The 22,304-nt window shown below is 55.3% G+C and overlaps 1 protein-coding gene and 1 long non-coding RNA gene across 2 annotated transcripts in view; one reads left to right on the forward strand and one right to left on the reverse strand.

Moving 5' to 3' along the window:
- Window positions 1-16,553, forward strand: part of LOC129051436 (uncharacterized) — a 21,159-nt gene extending 4,606 nt beyond the window's left edge. Inside the window, exon 2 of the long non-coding RNA XR_008515710.2 lies at window positions 14,406-16,553. This is a non-coding gene — a long non-coding RNA (uncharacterized LOC129051436). The remainder of the gene's footprint in view (window positions 1-14,405) is intronic.
- P4HB (prolyl 4-hydroxylase subunit beta) lies at window positions 4,482-21,748 on the reverse strand. Its single transcript, NM_001133333.1, is given in 11 exon segments — window positions 4,482-5,410; window positions 6,472-6,558; window positions 6,897-7,078; window positions 7,207-7,327; window positions 7,764-7,964; window positions 8,284-8,409; window positions 8,588-8,692; window positions 16,459-16,596; window positions 16,773-16,906; window positions 20,378-20,584; window positions 21,523-21,748. Coding segments are annotated over 11 exon segments (1,527 nt in total). The 5' UTR covers window positions 21,668-21,748; the 3' UTR covers window positions 4,482-5,329.
- Between the last annotated feature and the right edge of the window lie 556 nt (window positions 21,749-22,304).

The raw sequence follows: 22,304 nt of genomic DNA on the forward strand, positions 1-22,304 counted from the left end.
GACACATGAGTCAACCCATAATGCTGGTAAACCCTGGAGGTGGTCACTAAAGGCCTGAATGAGGACAGAACCAAGACTGGCCAGCAGCTCTTTGCAGGGGCAGAGGAGAGCTGGGCCACCAACAGCCTTGCATCATTAGGCTGATCTGCATCCAACGAAATCAAATCAGCAAACATATTAGACACCTCTAGGTGCAAAGCCTTGGCCAAATGCTATGGGAGGGCTGGGCGCAGTGGCTCATGCCTATAATCCCAGCACTTTGGGAAGCCAAGGCTGGAGGGCCAGTTGAAGCGAGGGATTTAAGCACCCTGGGCAACATAATGAGACTCCTTCGCTTTAAAAAAATTTAAAACTGGCAGGGCACAGTGGCTCACACCTGTAATCCCAGCACTTTGGGAGGCCGAGGAGGGCGGATCACATGAGGCCAGGAGTTCGAAACCAGTCTGGGCAACATGGAGAAACCCCGTCTCTACTAAAAATACAAAAATTAGCCGGGCGTGGCAGCGTGTGCCTGGAATCCCAGCTACTCAGGAGGCTGAGGCAGTAGAATCTCTTGATCCCAGGAGGCGGAGGTTGCAGTGAGCGGAGATCGCGCGACTGCACTCCAGCCTGGGCGACAGAGCAAGACTCCATCTTAAAAAAATAATAATAAAAAGATTAAAAAAATAAAAAGAGTAAAAGGAAAAATGCTCCTGGAGAAGTGGCGCTGATGGAGGGTCCCTGCCTGGTGAAGTTTCCTTGACCTGCGTTGGTACCCAAGTGCACCCCCTGCCCCCTGGGCCCCTCGCTGCGGGTACACCACCTTTCCAGTCACACACTGGAGTGGCCCTGGAGCCTCTAGCCGGGCCTGGGCCTGCAGACACCCTGAGGGGGGTCGCCTCCCAGCGTGGCTGCATTTCTAGGGACTCAGGGAAAGGTATGGACAGTTGGAATTCCAGGTCACTGGGGAGGAGCGAGGCCATTTTTTCTGGTTTGTTTACGTGAAGCCTAGAGACGAAAGGCTCTACACTGGAGACAGGAGACAGAATCTCCTCTGATGTGAAGATTGCCTTTTCTCATGTTGTGGAAAGTTCTGTCTGCCCTCCCCCCTCAGAGGATCAGATGAAAGCACGCTGGATGAAGCTGCCACCAACAGTGTGACCAGAAGGAACGCCCTCTCTAGGAGTGACTGGGCCTCAGGCTAGAGACGCGGTGGGGGCAAGACCATCCGGCGAGCCTGTTTGTCGACCCCAAGCAAGCCCCTGTGTCCCTCCTGCTGAAGGTGAGCTGGGAGCGTGCAGAGCTTTTGGCTTTGGGGTTTCTATCTGGATCACCCAAGGGACTGGTGCCTGAAGCCTCGCCAGTCACAACAGATCCCTTGAAAGGCATTTATGTGCCTTCTGTTCTAATAAGGATGTGGGAACCGTGTGTCCTGCGCCATGTTGGACTCTCCCTGGAGCTCCTCACCCTTGAAACGTTCCATCAGAAGCCGGCCGTGAACAGTTGTGCCTGCTCCACCGTGGGCGAATCGTGCTGTTCATGCAGCGTGACATCAGAGCAAAACCTGTCTTCATGGAGTTTTGTCCCTGATTCTTCTTGGTCCATATGAACTTGCAAATTGACCTAGTTTGCATGACTTTAAGTTTCTGCCTTCTGGAAGACGAAGTAGAACATCTAATGCACAAGGTTTACCATCACACTTTTTTTTTTTTTTTTTTGAGACAGAGTCTCGCTCTGTTGCCCAGGCTGGAGTGCCGTGGCGCGATCTCGGCTCACTGCAAGCTCCGCCTCCCAGGTTCACGCCATTCTCCCGCCTCAGCCTCCGGAGTAGCTGGGACTACAGGAGCCCGCCACCACACCCAGCTAATTTTTTGTATTTTTAGTAGAGACGGGGTTTCACTGTGTTAGCCAGGATGGTCTCGATCTCCTGACCTCGTGATCTGCCTGCCTCGGCTTCCCAAAGTGCTGTGATTACAGGCGTGAGCCACTGCGCCCGGCCTACCATCCAACTTTTAAAAGCCCAGTGAGGCCTGGCTGGGCTCAGAAGCTCACGCCTGTAATGCCAGCACTTTGGGAGGCCGAGGTGGAAGGATCAGTTGAAGCCAGGAGTTGAAGACCAGCCTGGGCAACATAGGGAGACCCCCTTCCCTTCAAAAAATTTAAAAATTAGCCAGGCATGGTACTGCGTGCCTATGGTCCCAGCTACTTGGAATACTGAGGTGTAAAAGATTGCTTGAGCCCAGGAGTTTGAGGCTGCAGTGAGCTACAGTCATACCACTGCACCCCAGCCTGGGCAACAGAGCAAGAACCTGTCTCAAAAAAAAAAAAAAAAGTCCAGTGAATGCAACCAGCAGTGCTCTGCAAAAGCCCCCGGGAGACCCTGTTAGTAAAGTCAGCTGAGGCCAGGCGCAGTGGCTCACGCCTGTAATCCCAGTACTCTGGGAGGCCAAGGTGGGTGGATCACCCGAGGTCAGGAGTTCAAGACCAGCCTGGCCAACATGGTGAAACCCCGTCTCTACTAAAAATACAAAGATTAGCCGGGCATGGTGGTGCATGCTTGCAATCGCAGCTACTCAGGAGGCTGAGGCAGGAGAATCACCTGAGCCCAGGAGGCAGAGGTTGCAGGGAGCTGAGATCGCAGCACTGAACTCCAGCCTGGGCAACAGAGTGAGACTCTGTCTCAAAAAAAAAAAAAAAAGGAAAAGTCGGTGCAGGTCGCACTGCAGTCTGGCAGGAGGGCCAGCCTAGGGCCAGAAGGGCCCTTCCCTCCGTGAGGTCAGAGGACCCCCAGGGTGTAGTATATAGGCCCAGCAATCACAGTTTTAGGCTCCGGGCCAGTGGCTTCCTGGCACCTGGAGAGACAGAGGGTTGGGAAGTCCCAGGCTGCTAAGCCCTAACCACCTCCCCCCAGAGCCTTCAAAGTCTCCCCACTAATCCAGCAGCCCAGTCAGAGAGGTTTTGGACACTGCCCCACCACCTCCCAGCAACAGCCAAGCCCAGGAATGTGCTCATCAGCTGCCTCTGCAAAACGGGAAAGGTATCAGTGACTCCCTCCCCTTTCCAGAGCACATGACACCAGTGCTCCGGGCAGCTGCGCCGTGTCCCAACGTTCTCTCCAGAGGGCCAGTTCCCCGCACAGCTGGTCCACAGGGTCACTGCACCCCATCCCACAGCCAGGGAGCACAGGCACAAATACAGCCCACCCCTTTAGCTGTGACTCAAGACAACCTCCCCCCTCAGAGACCCTGCAAGGAGCCACAGCCCTCGGGCCTCTGCCTCACTGCCCTGAGACCACCATGAGCCCTGCTGGATCCTCAGGGCTGCTGCTGTTGCCCTCGGTGGGACCCACAGACACCACAGAGCTCCTGTTGCCTCCCCTGCAGAGAAGCAGCAAACCCAGGCTCAGCAGAGCCATCGCCCAGCCCTGCACACAGGCCGCAGCTTGCTGTCTGCAGAAAAATTGACTTTCGGCCGGGCGCGGTGGCTCACGCCTATAATCCCAGCACTTTGGGAGGCCGAGGCGGGCAGATCATGAGGTCAGCCAGCAGATCCTGGCTAACACGGTGAAACCCCGTCTCTACTAAAAGTACAAAAAATTAGCCGGGCGTGGTGGCGGATGTCTGTAATCCCAGTTACTCAGAAGGCTGAGGCAGGAGAATCACTTGAACCCGGGAGGCGGAGCTTGCAGTGAGCCAAGATAGCACCATTGCACTCCAGCCTGGGCCACAGAGCAAGACTCCGTCTCAAAAAAAATCGACAGTCTATGTGTTTTTTCTGTATGTGAAGCACAAGAGCGCTGAGGTTAAGCCAAATTACAACTTAAAGACCAGGAGATTCTTATTTTTAGAGACAGGGTCTCACTCTGTCACCCACCCAGAGTGCAGTGGCGTGATCTCCACTCACTGCAGTCTTGACCTCCTGGGATCAAGGGATTCTCCTGCCTCAGCCTCCCGAGTAGCTGGGACTGTAGGTGCAAACCATGCCCAGCTAATTTCTAATTTTTCATAGAGACGGGGTCTCCACATGTTGCCCCAGCACTGGGATTCCAGGCGCACGTCCCTGCGCCCAGCCCGGCCCTTTATCGTGTGAAGGGTTAGTGATAAGCAAGGCCCCGTTCCTCTCACCCATCCTTGAAGCCTGAGTCCACCTGATTTCTCGTCACTCCACGGCGGGGATGGGAGGGAATGACCTGGAGTCTGAGCATCACGTGGGGCTGGGTGGCTCCACCCGTGTCCACATCCAGGGTCCAGAATCACAGAAGCCCCATCAGAGTCCAGGTGAAGCAGCCTGCAGGTGGGGAAGGCATCCTCCCTGGGAACTGCAAGACTGCACAGCTCTGCTGGGGAGACTGGGGCCTGTTTCTGCATCTGCACCTCGCCCCAGGGGCAAGGCCTCTCAGCACCGGTGACCCCACTAAGGGCTGGCAGATGGCCTTGGCGTCCGCATTCCAGCCCAGCTCTCCGGGCTTGGTGAGATCATAAACCCGAGGCAAGGACAGGTGGTAAAATTTAAACTTTATTTGGCCAATGTGTTCAATTTTATTGTGAAATAGAAATGCCTGAAGAACTGTCAACGTCTGATTCAGCTCCAGCATCCCTGGCCACCTCCCCACCCGGGAGTCAAGGGTCCTGGTTCTGCCTCGAACAGGCCACGGGCCGTGCTGTAGAGAGGCCAGTGGTCAAAATGAGCCCACGACAGGATGAGGAGCCCTGGCTTGAGGGAAGGGGAAGGCCCAGGCCTGTGCTGGGCCCCAGGGCTGGCAGCCACCAGCCCCTCTTCCAGGCATGGGGGACACCCTGACAGGATCTGGAAGTCTCCATTTACCCAAAAAATGCAAGAGCCATGATCAGTCATGGCAACACTGCAGGTGGTGCTGAGTGACCGTGTCCAGTCTGGCTCAGTCCCTCCCACACGGGGGACAAGCTTCTCCAAGGAGGCCTGGCCAAGGTGGAACAAATACCCTGATGTCGAAAAATGTCTAAAAATCCCACAAATGGAATTTTCAAAGAGAGCAGAAACCTCCCACAGGAGGGAGGCAGCGAGACTCCGAACACTCTAGCAAGTACTCTGGACAGACCCACGTATGAAAAAGTACATCATGGTTTCAAGAAACAAGCCCCACCAGGGTGGGCTGCCTGGAGATGGATCCCTTTCCAAAAACCGAAAAGCAGAAGGAAGAGACGGGGGTGAACGGACGGTGTGTGGGGGTGAGGTGTCACTTCAGAGAGGTTCCCTGGGTTTCCGGCGACGCCCTCCTTCAAGCGAGGGCCGCGGGCTTCGGAGGTGTGCGCTGCTGCTGGGTGTGCAGCCCCCGAGGGGTCTCGGCAGCGCCCGGGTCTGGCTTTCCGTATTACAGTTCATCTTTCACAGCTTTCTGATCATCATCTTCCTCCATGTCTGGCTCCTCTGCTTCTTCCAGGTCCTCGAGATCCTGGGATACAGGAAAAGGGGCGGGGTGGGGGGGGGGGGGCAGGTTGGCTGCAACAGCTGAGGCTGCCAGCCCCCAGCACCCCATGCTGCTCACACCAGGGACTAGCCGGCCACGGTGGACATGGCCACCGGCCACTGGAGCAGCCAACCCTGGTCTTTACGCGCTACACAGGGGTCTTCCCAGTAAGAGTGACACTTGGGGGATTTCTGCCTATAGCAGGATGAATCAGAGCCCCCACTGTGTCAGGAACCCTGGGAATCCCAGCTCAGCCTTGGACCCTTCCACTGGGCACGGCAGGCGTATGTGTGCCTCCCAGCTTGGCACCATGGAGTCTACAGAGGGCCCACATCTCGGCGGGGACAACAGCCCCAGCATGAAGTCCAGGCACAGTCACCACTGGGGTGTGACCATTCTACTTCCAACCCTCGGGCTGTGGCCAGTGACAGGCCACAGGCAGCACCAGGGGCTGGCCCTCCATCCCCAGCCTGGACAGAGTGTTTCCACCTCCCACTGTGCACCAGCACTGCCAGCAGGCCCTGCCAGCCTGGGCTGACCATGCCCTCATCTCCCTCACCATGGTCAAGCACCCCGTCCCTGCCGCATCCTCCCAACACCAGCCTTCCTGCTTCTCCGGCAGAGTCACCACTGCTGCTGGCCACGTGCTGACGGGCAGGACTAAGCTCCCGAGGGCAGACCCATGTCTGCTCCCTTGTGCCCGGTCCCCGCCAGGGGGCTGGGGATGGACATTTGAGCCCAAGTTATCAGCATGCGAGGATCCGGTGCCATGTGTCTGAAAAGGTTTTCTAAGCAAAATCTGGTTTTTAAAGATGCCTTCAACCTCGTCCCCTAAAGAAGTGCTGGCCAGGGAGAGCTGTTTCAGCAGAGCACTGGGAGCACATCCCTTGCCCTGCTGGGCAAAGGTGTGGGGCCCCAGAGGCCTGGACGCACAGATGTGCCTCCAACAGCACCATTCCCATCACAAGCCAAGCCCAAGTGGACATGTCCCATGGGGCCAAGGGGCTGAATCCCAGAGACTAGCCCAGGGCTGTGACCCCACTCACGTCATCATCCCCTGCCCCATCCTGGCCACCGCTCTCCAGGAACTTCTTAAAACCATCCAGCGTGCGTTCCCCGTTGTAATCGATGACCTATGGAAGACAGGGATGAGTGCACGGGCTGGTCCCGGCCCAGAGCCAATCTCCCGGCATTGGCTCCTCCTCCCTAGAGAAAGGCAGAGCAGGCCCGGTCCGGTGGCTCACACCCGGAATCCAGCACTTTGGGAGTTCAATAACAGCCTAGGCAATATAGTGAGATCCCATCTCTCTCGGAAAACAAAAAAAGGTGGGTGCTTCTGAAGGAGCTCCCACAGCTCTTCTCCCACCCCACTAGCCCCAGGCTCCTTCCAGACAGAGAGGCACCCAGGCTGGCATGGGGACCGCTGCTCTTCCCAGAGCCCGCCCCAGCCCCGCCTGGAGGGAAGGCGCACCGTCCTGTCAGCACTGGCTGGAAAGAACTTGAGTGTGGGGAAGCTGTGCACTTTGACGGCCTCCACCTCATTGGCAGTCGAGTCCATCTTGGCGATGACGATGTTCTCGTGGTCCTTGTACGTCTCTCCTAGTTTATCCCAAATGGGAGCCAACTGTTTGCAGTGACCACACCATGGGGCATCTGAAAAGAAAGCAGTTCTAGGGTGCGTCCTGGATCACAAAGCCACCGGCAGACGCCTCCCCGGAGTCTGCCCACCTCGTGCGTGCCCTGGTGGCACGGACCTGGGGAGCTGAAAGGGCAACACTTACAGAACTCCACAAAGACGTTCTTTTTCTCATCAAAAGCCACGTCTTCAAAGTTCTTCCCAACAAGCACCTTGACGGGCTGCTTGTCCCAGTCGTCTGGCAGCTCCTGGCTCATCAGGTGGGGCTGGAGAGCAGGCAGGGCACGGTGAGGGGTGGCAATGCCTGGCGGACCACAGAGCTCCCCAACCCTCACCCTGCCCGGGGCTGAGGTGCACAGCTGCCCTGGGCACACCAGGATGGCAGCTGCAGACACCGACAGTGCCAAGAATCCAGAAAGAGAAGGCTGAGCCAGTGGGCTGGGCCCAATGAGCCCACGCAGGCCGCACCCTCGCCAGCCAGGAGGTTTCCCTAAGGAGCATCTGGGCCAGCCGTGTCAACAAGAGGGCTCCTACAGGTCCCCAAGGGTGTGACAAGAATGGTGGTCTTCACACCATCTTGGGCTCCGTCCTCTTACTCTGAAGATCTTACTTTGAGGACAAAGTCCAGGACACTAAGAGCCCAGAGACCCCAAGCTGGCAGCTCTACCTGGGAGGCAGCCCTGGCCCGGGACGCGCCCACACCTTGATTTTGCCCTCCAGGAAGCGGTGGCAGAACTCTGTGATCCTCTCTGCCGTCAGCTCCTCCGATTCGGGCTTGTACTTGGTCATCTCCTCCTCCAGGGTGATGAGGCGTACAGCCGGGCACTCTTCCTTCTTTAGGCCAAAGAACTCGAGGATGCGCTGGTTGTCGGTGTGGTCGCTGTCGATGAAGATGAACAAGATCTGGGGGAGAAAAGGAGGTTGCACAGGTGCGGGAGACGGCTGGCCTCTGCCTCCAGCCCTGACTTCGCTCGGAAGCAGACCGTGCTCCTGGTGTCTTTTTCCTCCAACCTGGACTCCGGGGTTGCCCAACCAGACCAGCAGGTGACTGGGAGCAGAGGTCTGGCCTGGCTGGCCCCTTGCCTACATCCAGGCTGTCCTGAATCAGGTGCCTGGTCCGGTCCAGGGGGCAGCCTCAGGAAGGCCTCACACTTTTGTCACCTTGGGAAGGTTGTACTGCTCCCTGGCACCGCCCCACGAGCCACCCAGAGGAGCAGCTCACCTTGCCCTTGAAGCTCTCAGCTGCTGTTTTGAAGTTGCTCAGTTTGCCATCATAGTCAGACACACTCTTGGGCAAGAACAGCAGGATGTGAGTCTTGATTTCACCTCCAAAAATCTTCGGGGCTGTCTGTGTTATAAACTTAAGTTACTGGGTCTGAGTCACACACTATTAATGCAGAAGGTTCTCCCAACGGCCTCCAATGTCAGACGCTGGACAGCAGTGGTAACCGGGAGCCTCATGCCACCCCCAACCCACTCCTCCCCATCCCCAGCCTGGGGGCTGCAGGGCAGCAGGGGAGCCGCACCTGCTCGGTGAACTCGATGACAAGGGGCAGCTGGTTGTGTTTGATAAAGTCCAGCAGGTTCTCCTTGGTGACCTCCCCTTCAAAGTTGTTCCGGCCTTCATCAAACTGTGGACAGAAAGGGGGCCCTGACTGAGCATTGCTGCTGGGAGCACAGCCCCTGGGCCCGGGTCTCCCTGGACGTGGGAAGTCACAGCAGACAGCAGCCCTGCCCTCCTGTGGGGTTTCGAGCCATAGGTCCAGCAATGGGTATAGGACATGACTGTTCCTTGACAGCCAGACTGGCTCCGGCCATGACCTTATATGGCCGCCAGTGAATTCAACGGCTGGTTTCACATCCACAACTCAAGCCTGGCGCATGTGGTCTTCCAGCAACCCTTGAAGTGTGGCCCATCCCCAGGGACCGCAATCTTTTCAGGGCACCCATGTGGTCAAAGCTATTTTCTTTTTTATTTATATATGAGATAGTCTCACTCTCTTGCCCAGGCTGGAGTGCAGTGGCCCGATCTTGGCTCACTGCAACCTCCGCCTCCCAGGTTCAAGTGATTTTCCTGCCTTAGCCTCCCAAGTAGCTAGGACTACAGGCGCCCGTCACCACGCCTGGCTAATTTTTTTTGTATTTTTAGTCAAGATGGGGTTTTACCATGTTGGCCACGAAGGTCTCAATCTCTTTTTTTTTTTTTTTTGTGACGGAGTCTTGCCCTGTCGCCCAGGCTGGAGTGCAGTGGCGTGATCTCCACTCACTGCAAGCTCCGCCTCCCGGATTCAAGCCATTCTCCTGCCTCAGCCTCCCAAGTAGCTGGGACTACAGGCGCCCGCCACCACTGGCTAATTTTTGGTATTTTTAGTAGAGACAGGGTTTCACCATGTTAGCCAGGATGGCCTCGATCTCCTTACCTCGTGATCCACCTGCCTTAGCCTCCTAAAGTGCTGGGATTATAGGTGTGAGCCACCGCGCCTGGCTGGTCAAAGCTATTTTCACACTCACACTTCTCTAGACTCTGCCTTTTCACTCTCCCTCTCCCGTGCTGCGGCAGACCCACAGAGGCTGCTGGGCGCCTGGTGTCGCAAGAGCAGGAGGAATCTAAAACGCCACTCAGCACTAAATTGTTTTTGTCTGGGAAAAACTAGTTTCCATAAAGATGTGATTTATGATAACATGTAATGGGATTATTATTTTAAAATAAATTTGGCCACAGTGGCTCAGGCCTGTAAGCCCAGCATTTTGGGGGGCCAAGATGGGTGGATCACTTGAGACCAGGAGTTCGAGACCAGCCTGGCCAACATGGTAAAACCCCATCTCTACTAAAAATACAAAAATAAGCTAGGCATGGTGGCGGGCACCTGTAATCCCAGGTACTTGGGAGGCTGAGGCAGGAGAATCGCTTGGACCCAGGAGGCGGAGGTTGCGGTGAGCCGAGATGGCACCACCGCACTCCAGCCTGGGCAACAAGAGCGAAACTTTGTCTCAAAAAAAAAAAAAAAAAAAAAAAAGGCTGGGTGCAGTGGCTCACACCTGTAATCCTAGCAGTTTGGGAGGCTGAGGCAGGTGGATCACTTGAGTTTACGAGTTTGAGACCAGCCTGGCCAACATGGTGAAACCTCGACTCTACCAAAAATACAAAAAATTAGCTGGGTGTGGTGGTGCACACCTGTAATCCCAGCTGCTTGGGAGACTGAGGCAGAAGAATCACTTGAACCCGGGAGGCAGAGGTTGCAGTGAGCCAAGATCGTGCCACTGCACTCCAGCCTGGGCAACAGAGCAAGACTCTGTCTCAAAAAAAAAAAAAAAAAATACAAAAATACAAAAATCAGTTGGGTGTGGTGGCACCTGCCTGTAATCCCAGCTACTTGGGAGGCTGAGACAAGAGGATTGCTTGAGTCTGGGAGGCAGACATTGCAGTGAGATCGCACCACTGCACTCCAGCCTGGGTGACAAGAGTGAAACAGGCCAGGCATGGTGGCTCACGCCTGTAATCCTAGTACTTTGGGAGGCTGAGGCGGGCGGATCACCTGAAGCCAGGAGTTTCAGAGCAGCCTAGTCCAACATGGTAAAACTTCGTCTTTACTAGAAATACAAAAATGAGCCAGGCATGGTGGCAGATGCCTGTAATCCCAGCTACTTGGGAGGCTGAGGCAGAAGAATCGCTTGAACCCAGGAGGCGGAGGTTGCAGTGTGCCAAGATCGTGCCACTGCATTCGAGCCTGGCAACACAGCGAGACTCCATCTCAAAAAATAAAAATAAATAAAAAAAGAGAAAAAAAACGATTTTTTACATTCTTAGTTCTAGTTTCTAATACAACAGATCCTGAAAGGCACAATCTACGTGCCCGTAAGGCTCTGGGGACCCCTAATAATGCACAGCAGCTTCAGGGAGTCCTAAGGCCACAAGATGGAGAGGCTGTGGCGGCCCAATCACGACGGGTCAGCCTGCAGCTGAGGATGTGGCCTTGGCTCAGGCTCAGAGAGGCGCTCCTGTGCTGAGGCTCTTCAAGGGAGAATTTTGGGTGAGCCTTCCATCATTCCCCTGAACTACTTTTTTATTTATTTTTAAAATTTATTTATTTATTTATTTTTTGAGATGGAGTTTTGCTATTGTCACCCAGGGTGGAGTGCAATGGCGTGATCTCGGCTCACTGCAACCTCCACCTCCCGAGTTCCAGCGGTTCTCCTGCCTCAGCCTCCTGAGTAGCTGGGATCACAGGCACCCGCCATCACGCCTGGCTAATTTTTGTATTTTTAGTAGAGACAGGGTTTTACCATGTTGGCCAGGCTGGTCTTGAACTCCTGACCCCAGGTGATCCACTTGCCTTGGCCTCCTAAAGTGCTGGGATTATAGGTGTGAGCCACTGAACCCGGCCCGAACTTTTTTTTTTTTTTTTTTTTTTTTTTTTGAGACGGAGTTTCACTCTTGTTGCCCAGGCTAGAGTGCAGTGGCAGGATCTCGGCTCACTGCAACCTCTGCTTCCCGGGTTAAAGCGATTCTCCTGCCTCTGCCTCCCAAGTAGCTGGAATTACAGGCATGCGCCACCATGCCTGGCTAATTTTGTATTTTTAGTAGAGATGGAGTTTCTTTCTCCATGTTGGTCAGGCTGGTCTTGAACTCCCAACCTCAGGTGATCAGCCTGCTTCGGCCTCCCAAAGTGCTGGAATTACAGGCGTGAGCCACTGCACCTGGAACGAACTATTTTTTTAAAAATTTATTTATTTATTTTATTTTATTTTATTTATTTTGAGACTGAGTTTTGCTCTTGTTTCCCTGGCTAGAGTGCAATGGCACGATCTCGATCTTGCCTCATTGCAACCTCCGCCTCCTGGGTTCAAGTAATTCTCCTGCCTCAGCCTCGCAAGTAGCTGGGATTATAGGCATCTGCCAACACGCCTGGCAAATTTTGTATTTTTATTAGAGATGGGGTTTCTCCATGTTGGTCTGGCTGGTCTCAAGCTTCTGACCTCAGGTGATCTGCCTGCCTTGGTCTCCCAAAGTGCTGAGATTACAGGCGTGAGCCAGCGCGTCCAGCCAAAAAAATTTATTTTATTTTTATTTTTTGTACAGACAATCTTACTATGTTGCCCAGGCTGGTCTCAGACTCCTGGCCTCAAGCAATCCTCTTGTCTCGGCCTCCTCGAGTGCTGGGATCACAGGTGTGAGCCACCAAGCCTGGTCCCCTCAAATCTTTTTTTCTTTTTTTTTGAGACAGTCTTGCTCTGTCGCCTACACTGGAGTGCAGTGGCGCAATCTCGGCTCACTGCAACCTCCGCCTCCTGAGTTCACGCCATTCTCCTGCCTCAGCCTCCTGAGTAGCTGGGATTACAGGTGCCCACCACCATGCCCAGCTAATTTTTTGTATTTTTAGTAGAGACGGGGTTTCACCGTGTTAGCCAGGATGGTCTCGATCTGACCTCATGACCCGCCCACCTCAGCCTCCCAAAGTGCTGGAATTACAGGCGTGAGCCACCGCGCCCAGCCTCCTCAAACTTCTTAAATGAGACTTGGGGAAATAAATCACGCATCCTTTCTTATTGGCCATTTCCATGTATGCGTCCTCAGAGTAATTTGGAGACCAGATGCCACTTCCTCCTCTTGTGCATGCTGTGCCTGGGCCACCCTGACCTGGCCTGACTGCCAAAGAGCTGATGCTAAACCAGGACACAAGCACCAACCACCCTGCCCGAGCCCGAGGGGCAGAGGCTTCTAAGCCTGCTACCTCTTCCCGAGAGGGGCAAAGGTGGATAAGAAGTGGCAGAAAAACCAAGTTCAGGAGGCCCTTGGAGGGAATCCTTTGGAACATGAGCTGCTGATCACAGCCGGGCTCCCAATGGCACTGGTGGGCTTGCACTGTGCCCAGGAGTAACGCTGGGCCGCAACTGCAGGCAAACAGAAAATCCCCTCAGCCCTGCAGAACAATGTCTCCGGCTCCCTCCAGAGTGTCAGGCGCCGCCTACACCATCTCATGCTAAGAAGCCAGGAGGAGACGCTGCTGCAGCTGTCCCAGGGCTGCCATCGTTTCAGCAGAGATGCCACACCATACTCAATCACGGTCTATTGTGGTAAGGGAAACTGGTCCACCTAGCAGGGCACAGCAGCAGCAGGCCAGCCCTGCCAGGCCACAGTGACAAACAGCATAGAAAGGCCCAATGCAGGCCGGGTGATATGGCTCACGCCTGTAACCCCAATGTTTTGGCAGGCCGAGGCAGGAGGATTGCTTGAGCTCAGAAGTTCAAGACAAGCCTGGGCAACACGGTGAAACCCCGTTTCTACAAAAGTATTAAAAAATAGCCAGGTGCGGTGGTGCACACCTGTGGTCCCAGCTACTCAGGAGGCTGAGGTGGGAGGACTGCTTGAGCCCAGGAGGTCGAAGCTGCAGTGAACTGTGATTGTGCCACTGCACTCCAGGCTGGTAACAGAGCGAGACCCTTTCTCAAACAACAATAATATGCCCAGTGCTGCCAGCTGGTGGAGAAGGAAAAGTGAAATATCAGAAGCTCTCACACCCACGGTGCCAGTGACCAGCAGCCCCCAGAGGTTTTCCTGGATTGCAGTGCCCGCTAGGGAAGGAAGGGAAGAGCAGGCAAGAGCGGGCCACACAAGAGAGCACCCGACTCAGCCAGGCTGCCCGCTGTGGCCACAGCACACACAGGAAGGTCTCACTCACTTTGAGGGATGGGGGTTAACAGCCTGGCAGAAAAGGAACAAGTTGGACTCATCCTCTCAGCTGCAGGGTGAGCTCTGACTTCCAGGGCAGACCCTACCGCGTGCACCGGACAGGGGGCCGGGCTTCTGCCCGGAGCTGCCTGCAACGACCACGTTCACCATCACGGACACCTGGGCCATCTTCAGTGGGCAAGAAAGCGCCACCCACCAACTGGCATCAAACTCAAGTGGGGTTGTCTGTGCCCAGCTCTAGTGGACTCCAGAGAATGGAGGCAGAACGTTAACCTGTGGGGAGCCCACATGGATGACCACGTGTGAGCCTTGGCAGGCAAGAGCAACGAAACCACCCTCCCAGCCTTCGCAGACACGATCACCAAACTGTCCACAGAGTCACAGCGGCCACTGCAGACATCCAGGGCACTGAAGGAGCTGTGGGATGTGTGACAAAACAGGGTTCGCGAGTTTCGTGGGCCCTGGAGAAAGTCTTCCCCAGAACCCAAGTTTCAGGACAAGACTGGGAACTTTCTCTTTAATAAAAGCTCTAAAAAGACCTTTGGTTCCCTCAACTTTATCCAACACTTCACTGGCTTTTTCTAGTCAGATGTTTAATTTCCTGGGCACCTTGCAATGGCAATTGACTAATTTAGCAACTCTCTTCCCTTCAGGGAACATCAAGAGAATGTCTCCTGGTAAAGAGCACCTACTGTCTTGAATTATCTTGAGGAAGTGGCTGCAAAAACAGCTAAATGACAAGAACAAGAACATGGAAGCAAGCCATCCTGACCCACCCGCACTACCGCGCTCCAGGAAGCTGGCTCTACCCTTCGTCCTACCTGGTCCCGGGGAGTGCTGGATGCTCAGTGCTTACTACAGAAAGTGAAAGGGTCGGTGGCTCACACCTGTAATCCCAGCACTTTGGGAGGCCAAGGCAGGCGGATCACAAAGTCAGGAGATCGAGACCATCCTGGCTAACACAGTGAAACCCCGTCTCTACTAAAAATACAAAAAAACTAGCTGGGTGTGGTGGCGGGTGCCCTGTAGTCCCAGCTACTCGGGAGGCTGAGGCAGGAGAATGGCGTGAATCCGGGAGGCTGAGCTTGCAGTGAGCGGAGATCGCGCCACTGCACTCCAGCCTGGGCAACAAAGAGAGACTCTGTCTCAAAAAAAGAAAAATAAAAAAAACAAAGTGAATGGGTTCCTCATGTCCAAAACCACTCAGCCCCAATCCCAGAGGCTGCCCGTCTGACCGTTTGGCTTATGAAGCTGCTGTCTAAAAGGTTCTTCTTCTCCCCTCTGGAAACGACACAGGACAGGAACTGAAAGTCCCATCGCCCCGGGCGCCCTCCTGCCCCTCACTCCCCAGGTCCCTCCTCTCCCGAGACTTTCTCTCCTATCCACACTACCTGGCTCTGAGCGGCACAAACCCACGATCATCCACATCCAGGTTCAGCTGTCCCTAGAGCACAAGTGTGCGGCCCCAGCCCCACCTGCCTGGTGACTGAGAAAAGAGACAACAGAAACCCACAGGCCCCATCTTGACACTGTGCAAACAAGGACCCTGCTGTGTCCTGGTAACGGGGAGAGGCGGCTAAGAGGCCACACTGTCCAGGAGCCCTTCCCCAGGAGAAGGACAGCAGGATCAGGATGGCAGTTTTCAAAGTGGATCCTTAGGGGTCGTAATGCCCTTGGGGCTGAGGGGCACACGAAGTGTGGGTGCCAACTGGGTGGGAACACGCCGAGAGAGCCAATACTCCAGACCTCTGGGTAAAGAAAACGTTCTGGAAATAGGAATGCTGCATGACGCTCTGAATGTAATTAATGCTTTAAAAGAGTTAAAACGTGGCCGGGCGCAGTGGCTCATGCCTGTAATCCCACCATTTTGGGAGGCTGAGGCAGGCAGACCACTCGGAGCTCAGGAGTTCAAGACCAGCCTGGACAACACAGCAAAACCCCATGTCTACCAAAAAATACAAAAACTTAGCCAGGCGTGGTGGCACACGCCTGTAGCTCCAGCTACTCGGGAGGCTGAGGTTAGAGGATCACTTGAGCCTGGGAAGCAGAAGTTGCAGTGAGCTAAGAATGCACCACTGCACTCCAGCCTGGGCGGCAGAGTGAGAAACCCTATCTCAAAAAAAAAGGCAAATGGGGCCAGGTGCAGTGGCTCACATCTGTAATCCCAGCACTTTGGGAGGCTGAGGTGGGTGGATCACGAGGTCAAGAGATTCAGACCATCCTGGCCAACATGGTGAAACCCCATCTCTACTAAAACAAAAATTAGCTGGGCATGGTGGTGCATGCCTGTAGTCCCAGCTAGTCAGGAGGCTGAGGCAGGAGAATCACTTGAATCCAGGAGGTGGAGTGTGCAGTGAGCCGAGATTGCACTACTGCACTTCAGCCTGGCGACAGAGCAAGACTCCGTCTCCAAAAAAAAAAAGGGCAAATGTTGTTACGTGTTTTATCATAATTGAAAAAAAAAAAGCTAACAGTCAAAAGCAGCTCTTCTGAGGCGGCTGTGGCAGGAGAGCGGCCAGAGGGCCCACAGCTGAATGCGAAGGCCACAGGCATCAGTGCAACACCCCAACTTGGGAAAGCTGCAGAACATCCCTATTGGGCCAAAGGTGCCAGGAGCAAGGTTCCTTTAACGATAAGGAGAGCAACGCCACCCTCTTCAGACCAACCCCGGAACTAACCTGGGCAGAGCTGCCTGGGGCCACTCACCTTCTTAAAGAGGACAACCCCATCTTTGTCGAGCTGGTATTTGGAGAACACGTCACTGTTGGAAGTGATCCCAAATGGTATGTCATCGATGGCCTCTGCTGCCTGCAAAAACTGCTTGGCAGAGTCTGACTCCACGTCCTGAATGAGGAGGGAGAAGCAGAGGTCGTCACGATCCCGCAGCACCAAGCAGTCGGGCAGACCCTGTAGTGCCCAGGCCAGGGGGGACACGTGCAGAACTGCCAGCCGCAGGCCGAGGACCCCTCCTCAATGGATGACAGAAGGAAGGAAGACTGGAATAACACTCTGGTCTCTACCTTGAAGAAGCCGACGACAGCCACCTCGCTGGACTCCACCAAGGACTCTGCAGCTGCGCCGTCAGGCAGGGTGGTGGCAGCCGGGCCCGTGCGCTTCTTCAGCCAGTTCACGATGTCATCGGCCTCTCTGCCAGCTAACCCCAAACAAATGTAGGTTCCACTCTCAAACAGGGAGCGCCGCCTGCCCTGCCGGGCCTGTTCCTGTCTCTGCCAGCCAGGCTGACGACACCTGAATCAACCTAAGCAAGATGTTCTCCCACCATGGAAGCGGACTGGTGCCGTCTGCCCGCCTCCTAAACTCCAATGTACATGAGACTGTGGTTGTGTTTATGGGGAGTGGGGAGGGAAGAGGGTGATTCTGTCTGAATAATAGGATCACAAACCCATTTTTTTTCTCTGATCTCTCTGCATTTTCTTTTTTCTTTTGACACAGGGGCTCACTCTGTTACCCAGCTGGAGGGTAGTGGCAGGATCTTGGCTCACTGCAGCCTCCACCCACTGGGCTCAAGCAATCTTCCCAACCTCAGCCTCCCGAGTATCTGGGGTACAGGTGCACGCTACCACACCCAGCTCATTTTTGTATTTATTGTAGAGACGAGGTTTTGCCATGTCGCCCAGGCTGGTCTTTAACTCCTGTGCTCAAGCAGTTTGCCCACCACGACTTCCCAAAGTGCTGGGATTACAAGCACGAGCCACCAATCCCAGCCTTTTTTTTTTTTTTTTTTGGAAGATAGGGTCTTGCTCTGTCACCCAGATTAGAGTGCAGTGGCATGATCATGGCTCAGTGCAACCTCGAACTTCTGGGCTCAAGCAATCCTCCTACCTCAGGCTCCCAAGTAGCTGGGACCACAGGCATGTGCCACCACACCCAACTAACTTTTTTTTTTTTTTTTTTTTTGAGGCGGAGTTTCGCTCTCGTTGCTCAGGCTGGAGTGCAATAGCGTGATCTCGGCTCACTGCAACCTCCATCTTCCAGGTTCAAGCAATTCTCCTGCCTGACCCTCCCGAGTAGCTGGGATTATAGGTGCCCGCCACCACACCTGGCTAATTTTTGTATTTTTAGTAGAGACAGGGTTCCCCATGTTGGCCAGGCTGGTCTCACTCCTGACCTCAGGTGATACACTTGCCTCGGCAGTCTCCCAAAGTGCTAGGATTACAGAGGTGAGCCACTGCGCCCGGCAATTTTTCTTCTTTTTTTTTTTTTTTTGAGACGGAATCTACCTCTGTCGCCCAGGCTGGAGAGTGCAGTGGCGTGATCTTGGCTCATTGCAACCTCCATCTCCCAGGTTCAAGTGGTTCTCCTGCCTCGGCCTCCCGAATAGCTGGTATTACAGGCGCCCGCCACCATGCCCAGCTAATTTTTGTATTTTTAGTAGAGACGGGGTTTCACTGTGTTGGCCAGGCTGGTCTTGAACTCCTGACCTCGTGATCCGCCTGCCTCGGCCTCCCAAAGTGCGGGATTACACGCGTGAGCCACCGTGCCCGGCCAATTTTTCTATTTTTTGTAGAGATGGGGTTTCGCCACGTTGCCTAGGATGGTCTCAAACTCCTGGGATTAAGCAATCCACCCACCTCGGCCTTCCAAAGTGCTGGGATTACCGGGATGAACCACTGTGCCCAGCCCTAGCTAATTTTTGTATTTTTTGTAGACAGGGTTTCACCATGTTGCCCAGGCTGGCCTTCTGCATTTTTAAAATTTTATTTTTTGAAACGAAGTCTCACCCTGTCACCCAGGCTGGAGTGCAGTGGCATGATCTCAGCTCACTGCAACCTTACCTCCCGGGTTCAAGTGATTCTCCTGTGTCAGCCTCCCGAGTAGCTGGGATTACAGACACGCACCACTACGCCCGGCTAATTTTTGTATTTTTAGTAGAGATGGGGTTTCAACATATTGGCCAGGCTGGCCTCAAACTCCTGACCTCAGGTGATCCACCCGTCTCAGCCTCCCAAAGTGCTGGGATTACAGGCATAAGCCACCGCGCCCAGCCTGTCCTCTGCGTTTTCTAAATTTTCTTTGACATGTACATCCATCAAACACACATGTTCTCACCCAGGAGTCTGACAACAGGCCTCAGCTTAGAGAGGTGGACAGTAACTCAAAACTCAGTGCCAGTTTTTCTACCTATGGGAACAGGCTGACACCTAGCCCACCTAACTCCCGCCTCCTAACTTATCCCAGGAATTTCAGGAGTTCTCGCCAATGGCCCACCCTACATGCCTCCCAGACCGGGAAGAAGATGACACACTGTTATGCCACCAAAGGTAGTCAACTGACAGGAAAGAAACCTCCTCCTCCTGGGAGACTGAAGCTAAGAACGATGCCTCTTTCCCTCCTAGAACTTGACTCCCTGGTCCGAATCGGGAAAACCCCATTCAGATGGAGAAGGATTCTGCCAGTGCTAACAAGACGGTAACCAGGGACAAGTGAATTTAGGAGTGCTCATCTCATCTGCAAACCTGAGTGTTAGTGACAGAACCACGGTGACTTTGGACAGAGCACTTCCCGTTCCAAAAGTGAATATGAGTAAAAAATGAGAACATCAATCACGCCTGTAATCCTAGCACTCTAGGAGGCCAAGGCGGGTGGATCACGAGGTCACGAGATCGAGACCATCCTGGTCAACATGGTGAAACCCCATCTCTACTAAAAATACAAAAATTAGCCAGGCATGGTGGTGCACACCTGTAGTCCCAGCTACTCAGGAGGCTGAGGCAGAGAATCACTTGTACCCGGGAGGCGGAGGTTGCAGTGAGCAGAGATCGTACCACTGCACTTCAGCCTGGGACAGAGCAAGACTGTCTAAAAACAGCCAAGTGAGAGGCAACCACAGAGTTGCTGCCACTAGAACAGGACAGGGCACATCTGCTTAAGGGGACAACCCTGCTAACACTGGAATGAGCTGCTTTCGGGGTACCCGCCATGTGCATCTGACACGCCACAGAGCTGGTTTTACAGACGAGTTTTCTTTTACCACAGTCACTGATTTGGCTACACAGGGGCTCGGCCTCCACTAAGGCAGCTTCAGAGGCGGCAGACGAGCAGCTGAAGGCCTGTGCTACAGACACAGCCGGGTGGGCTTGGATTCGAGGTCTGCTACCGACAGGCGCGATGCTGTTACTGAGCTGCTCTAAGCCTCAGCCCTTTGTCTGGGAAAAGCCTGCCTCACAGAGAGGAGGTAAGGAGAAATCACGCAAGCACGTGACGCAGCAGCTGGCACGCTACAAACAATAACTAGCAGGTGTCACCCCGAGAGCTACAGCTATGCTGCTGCTCCTAGGAACGGGGCAGCACAAACAGCCCATGTGGCCAGAAAGGCACCAGTCTCCCTCTCCTTGCTGGTCAGTCTCCAAACAGACCTCAGCCAGCCGCCCCCACGATGGCACCAGACAAGACAGGTTCTCCATTCGAAGGTTCTTCCAGGATGAAAACTTTCCTCACAGGACCCTCAGGGCACAAGTGGACGGAGAACCCAGCCTGAGGAACGGGATCCCTCCAAGCCTCTGGAACCTGGCCTCCCCACCGCTCAGACAGCTGCCCGTGCCCTTCCAAGTCGGCAGGCCAGTCCCTCTCTAAAGACAGTTCAAGGGCAGTGCCACAGCCACACCTGTATATTCCTTGGGGGAAGCCGTGTCTCCATTCCTGAAGAACTTGATGGTGGGATAGCCGCGCACGCCGTACTGCTGGGCCAGGTCAGACTCCTCCGTGGCGTCCACCTTGGCCAACCTGATCTCGGAACCTTCTGCCTTCAGTTTCCCAGCGGCTTTGGCATACTCAGGGGCCAGAGCCTTGCAGTGGCCACACCAAGGGGCATCTGGAAGCGGAAATGAGATGCTAGAAAGCAGCCTTGATCCCTAAAGCAGCCTTGATCCCTCGGCAGTGCTTCCCTTTTTCCTCTGGCATTTTCCTTCATAAAAACCCTATCTACTCACCAAGATAACCCGTTCTAACGCACAAGGCTGAGCTGATAGCCTGGTGTTCTTGGGCAATATCAGGACAGAGGCCGTGAACGACAAACTACCACCAACCAACACCAGCCCCCACTCTGCTATGTCACCATCAGCACAGCAAGACAAACCTTTCAATGGCTGCTGACTTCTTATTCCCCGTAGGCAACTAAGGCAAGGGTCTCCCTAGACTTTCCCTTTAAGACTACAGATAAAAGTGAAGAAGTGAACGTCGCGGCCTGTACCAGCACTGGCTGTGAGTATGAGATGCACATCCGTGCACACAGGCCCTGAGTTGCTTAGGGTGAGGGAATAAGACGATCTGTCAACAGAGTTAGCAACTGTGTCAGGCACAAGGTTCCCACCCCAGGGACAGAGCTCAAATCCTTAGGGACATGAGGAAAGCTTGGGATTCTCCTCTGAGACACCATCGGAAGGACTACTGTGGCAAGCTGAAGGTGGGGTGGGCAGGAGCGGGGCGCCTTCCGGGTCGGCCCCCGGGGAGGACTCGGCAAGGCTGGACACTGGCTTGCTGTTTGCTCACACAGGTCGATCCTGTTCTTCTCGCACTAACAGGAAGATCCTGCCGTGCGCAGGGCGGGCACCGGGACGGCCCCCCGGCTCCCAGCCCGGCTCTCATCCGCAAGGAGCCCCGGACATGGCCCCCAAGGCGGGCAGCAAGGGAGCCCCTCAGTCCCGGGCGCGCCGGGGGTCCCGGCCCCGGGGGCTGCCGGGCCGTGCCTGCGTCCGAAGAGCCTGGCCCAGCGGCCCCGAGCCCCGCCCGCCCGCCAGGCCCGGCGCTCACAGAACTCCACCAGCAGGTACTTGTGGGCCGCCAGCGCCTCCGCGAAGTTGCTTTTCCGCAGCACCAGGACGTGGTCCTCCTCCTCGGGGGCGTCGGCGCACACCAGGCCGGCCACGGCCAGGCACAGCAGAGCGCGGCGCAGCATATCGGACACGGAGCAGGCGGGGCGCTTCGGTTGGCGCCGCCGGGACAGCGGGGGCGACGAGAGCGCGCGCCGGTCCCGGCCTCGCCTTTATAAATCCTGGGTCCGGGGCGCGCCTGCCCACCCCGCCCGCGCGCGCTGGCCGCGGCGCGCACGCGCCCCTGGGGCCCGCCTTCGATTGGCCGGCGGACTTCGAGGCTCGTCTTTGCCGCTCTCGGATTGGACACTCACACCAGGCCTGGCCCCGGATTCGGAAACGCTCCTGAGGGCTCCCTGGCCTTCGCCCGGGATTGGCCGAGGACCTCGCGCTCGCTGTCTTTCTTAGCCTCTCATTGGCTCCCGACGAGAACTTTTTCTGCCTTGGCTTCTAATTGGTGGCTTTCGCCTACACCTTCCACGGGTCTGGAATGGATGCCACTTTCGGTAGCCCGGGCTCTGCGCCTCCTGATTGGCCAAGGGATGCGCGCACTCTGCGCGCTCCTTCGTCGAACGTGGCAGTGGGCCGGAGTTCCCAGTCTAGGGGCGGAGCTGCGGCTGCGCCTCCGAAACCCCTCGTGTTGCATTCTGACTGGACCGCGTTCCCAACTGGCACGCCCCCCGGACTCCGGGCCGGAAGCTGGGGTGACGCAATTTCCGGCGC

Source organism: Pongo abelii, chromosome 19 (genome assembly GCF_028885655.2).
Source record: "Pongo abelii isolate AG06213 chromosome 19, NHGRI_mPonAbe1-v2.0_pri, whole genome shotgun sequence".
In the NCBI taxonomy this organism is placed as follows: Eukaryota; Metazoa; Chordata; class Mammalia; order Primates; family Hominidae; genus Pongo; species Pongo abelii.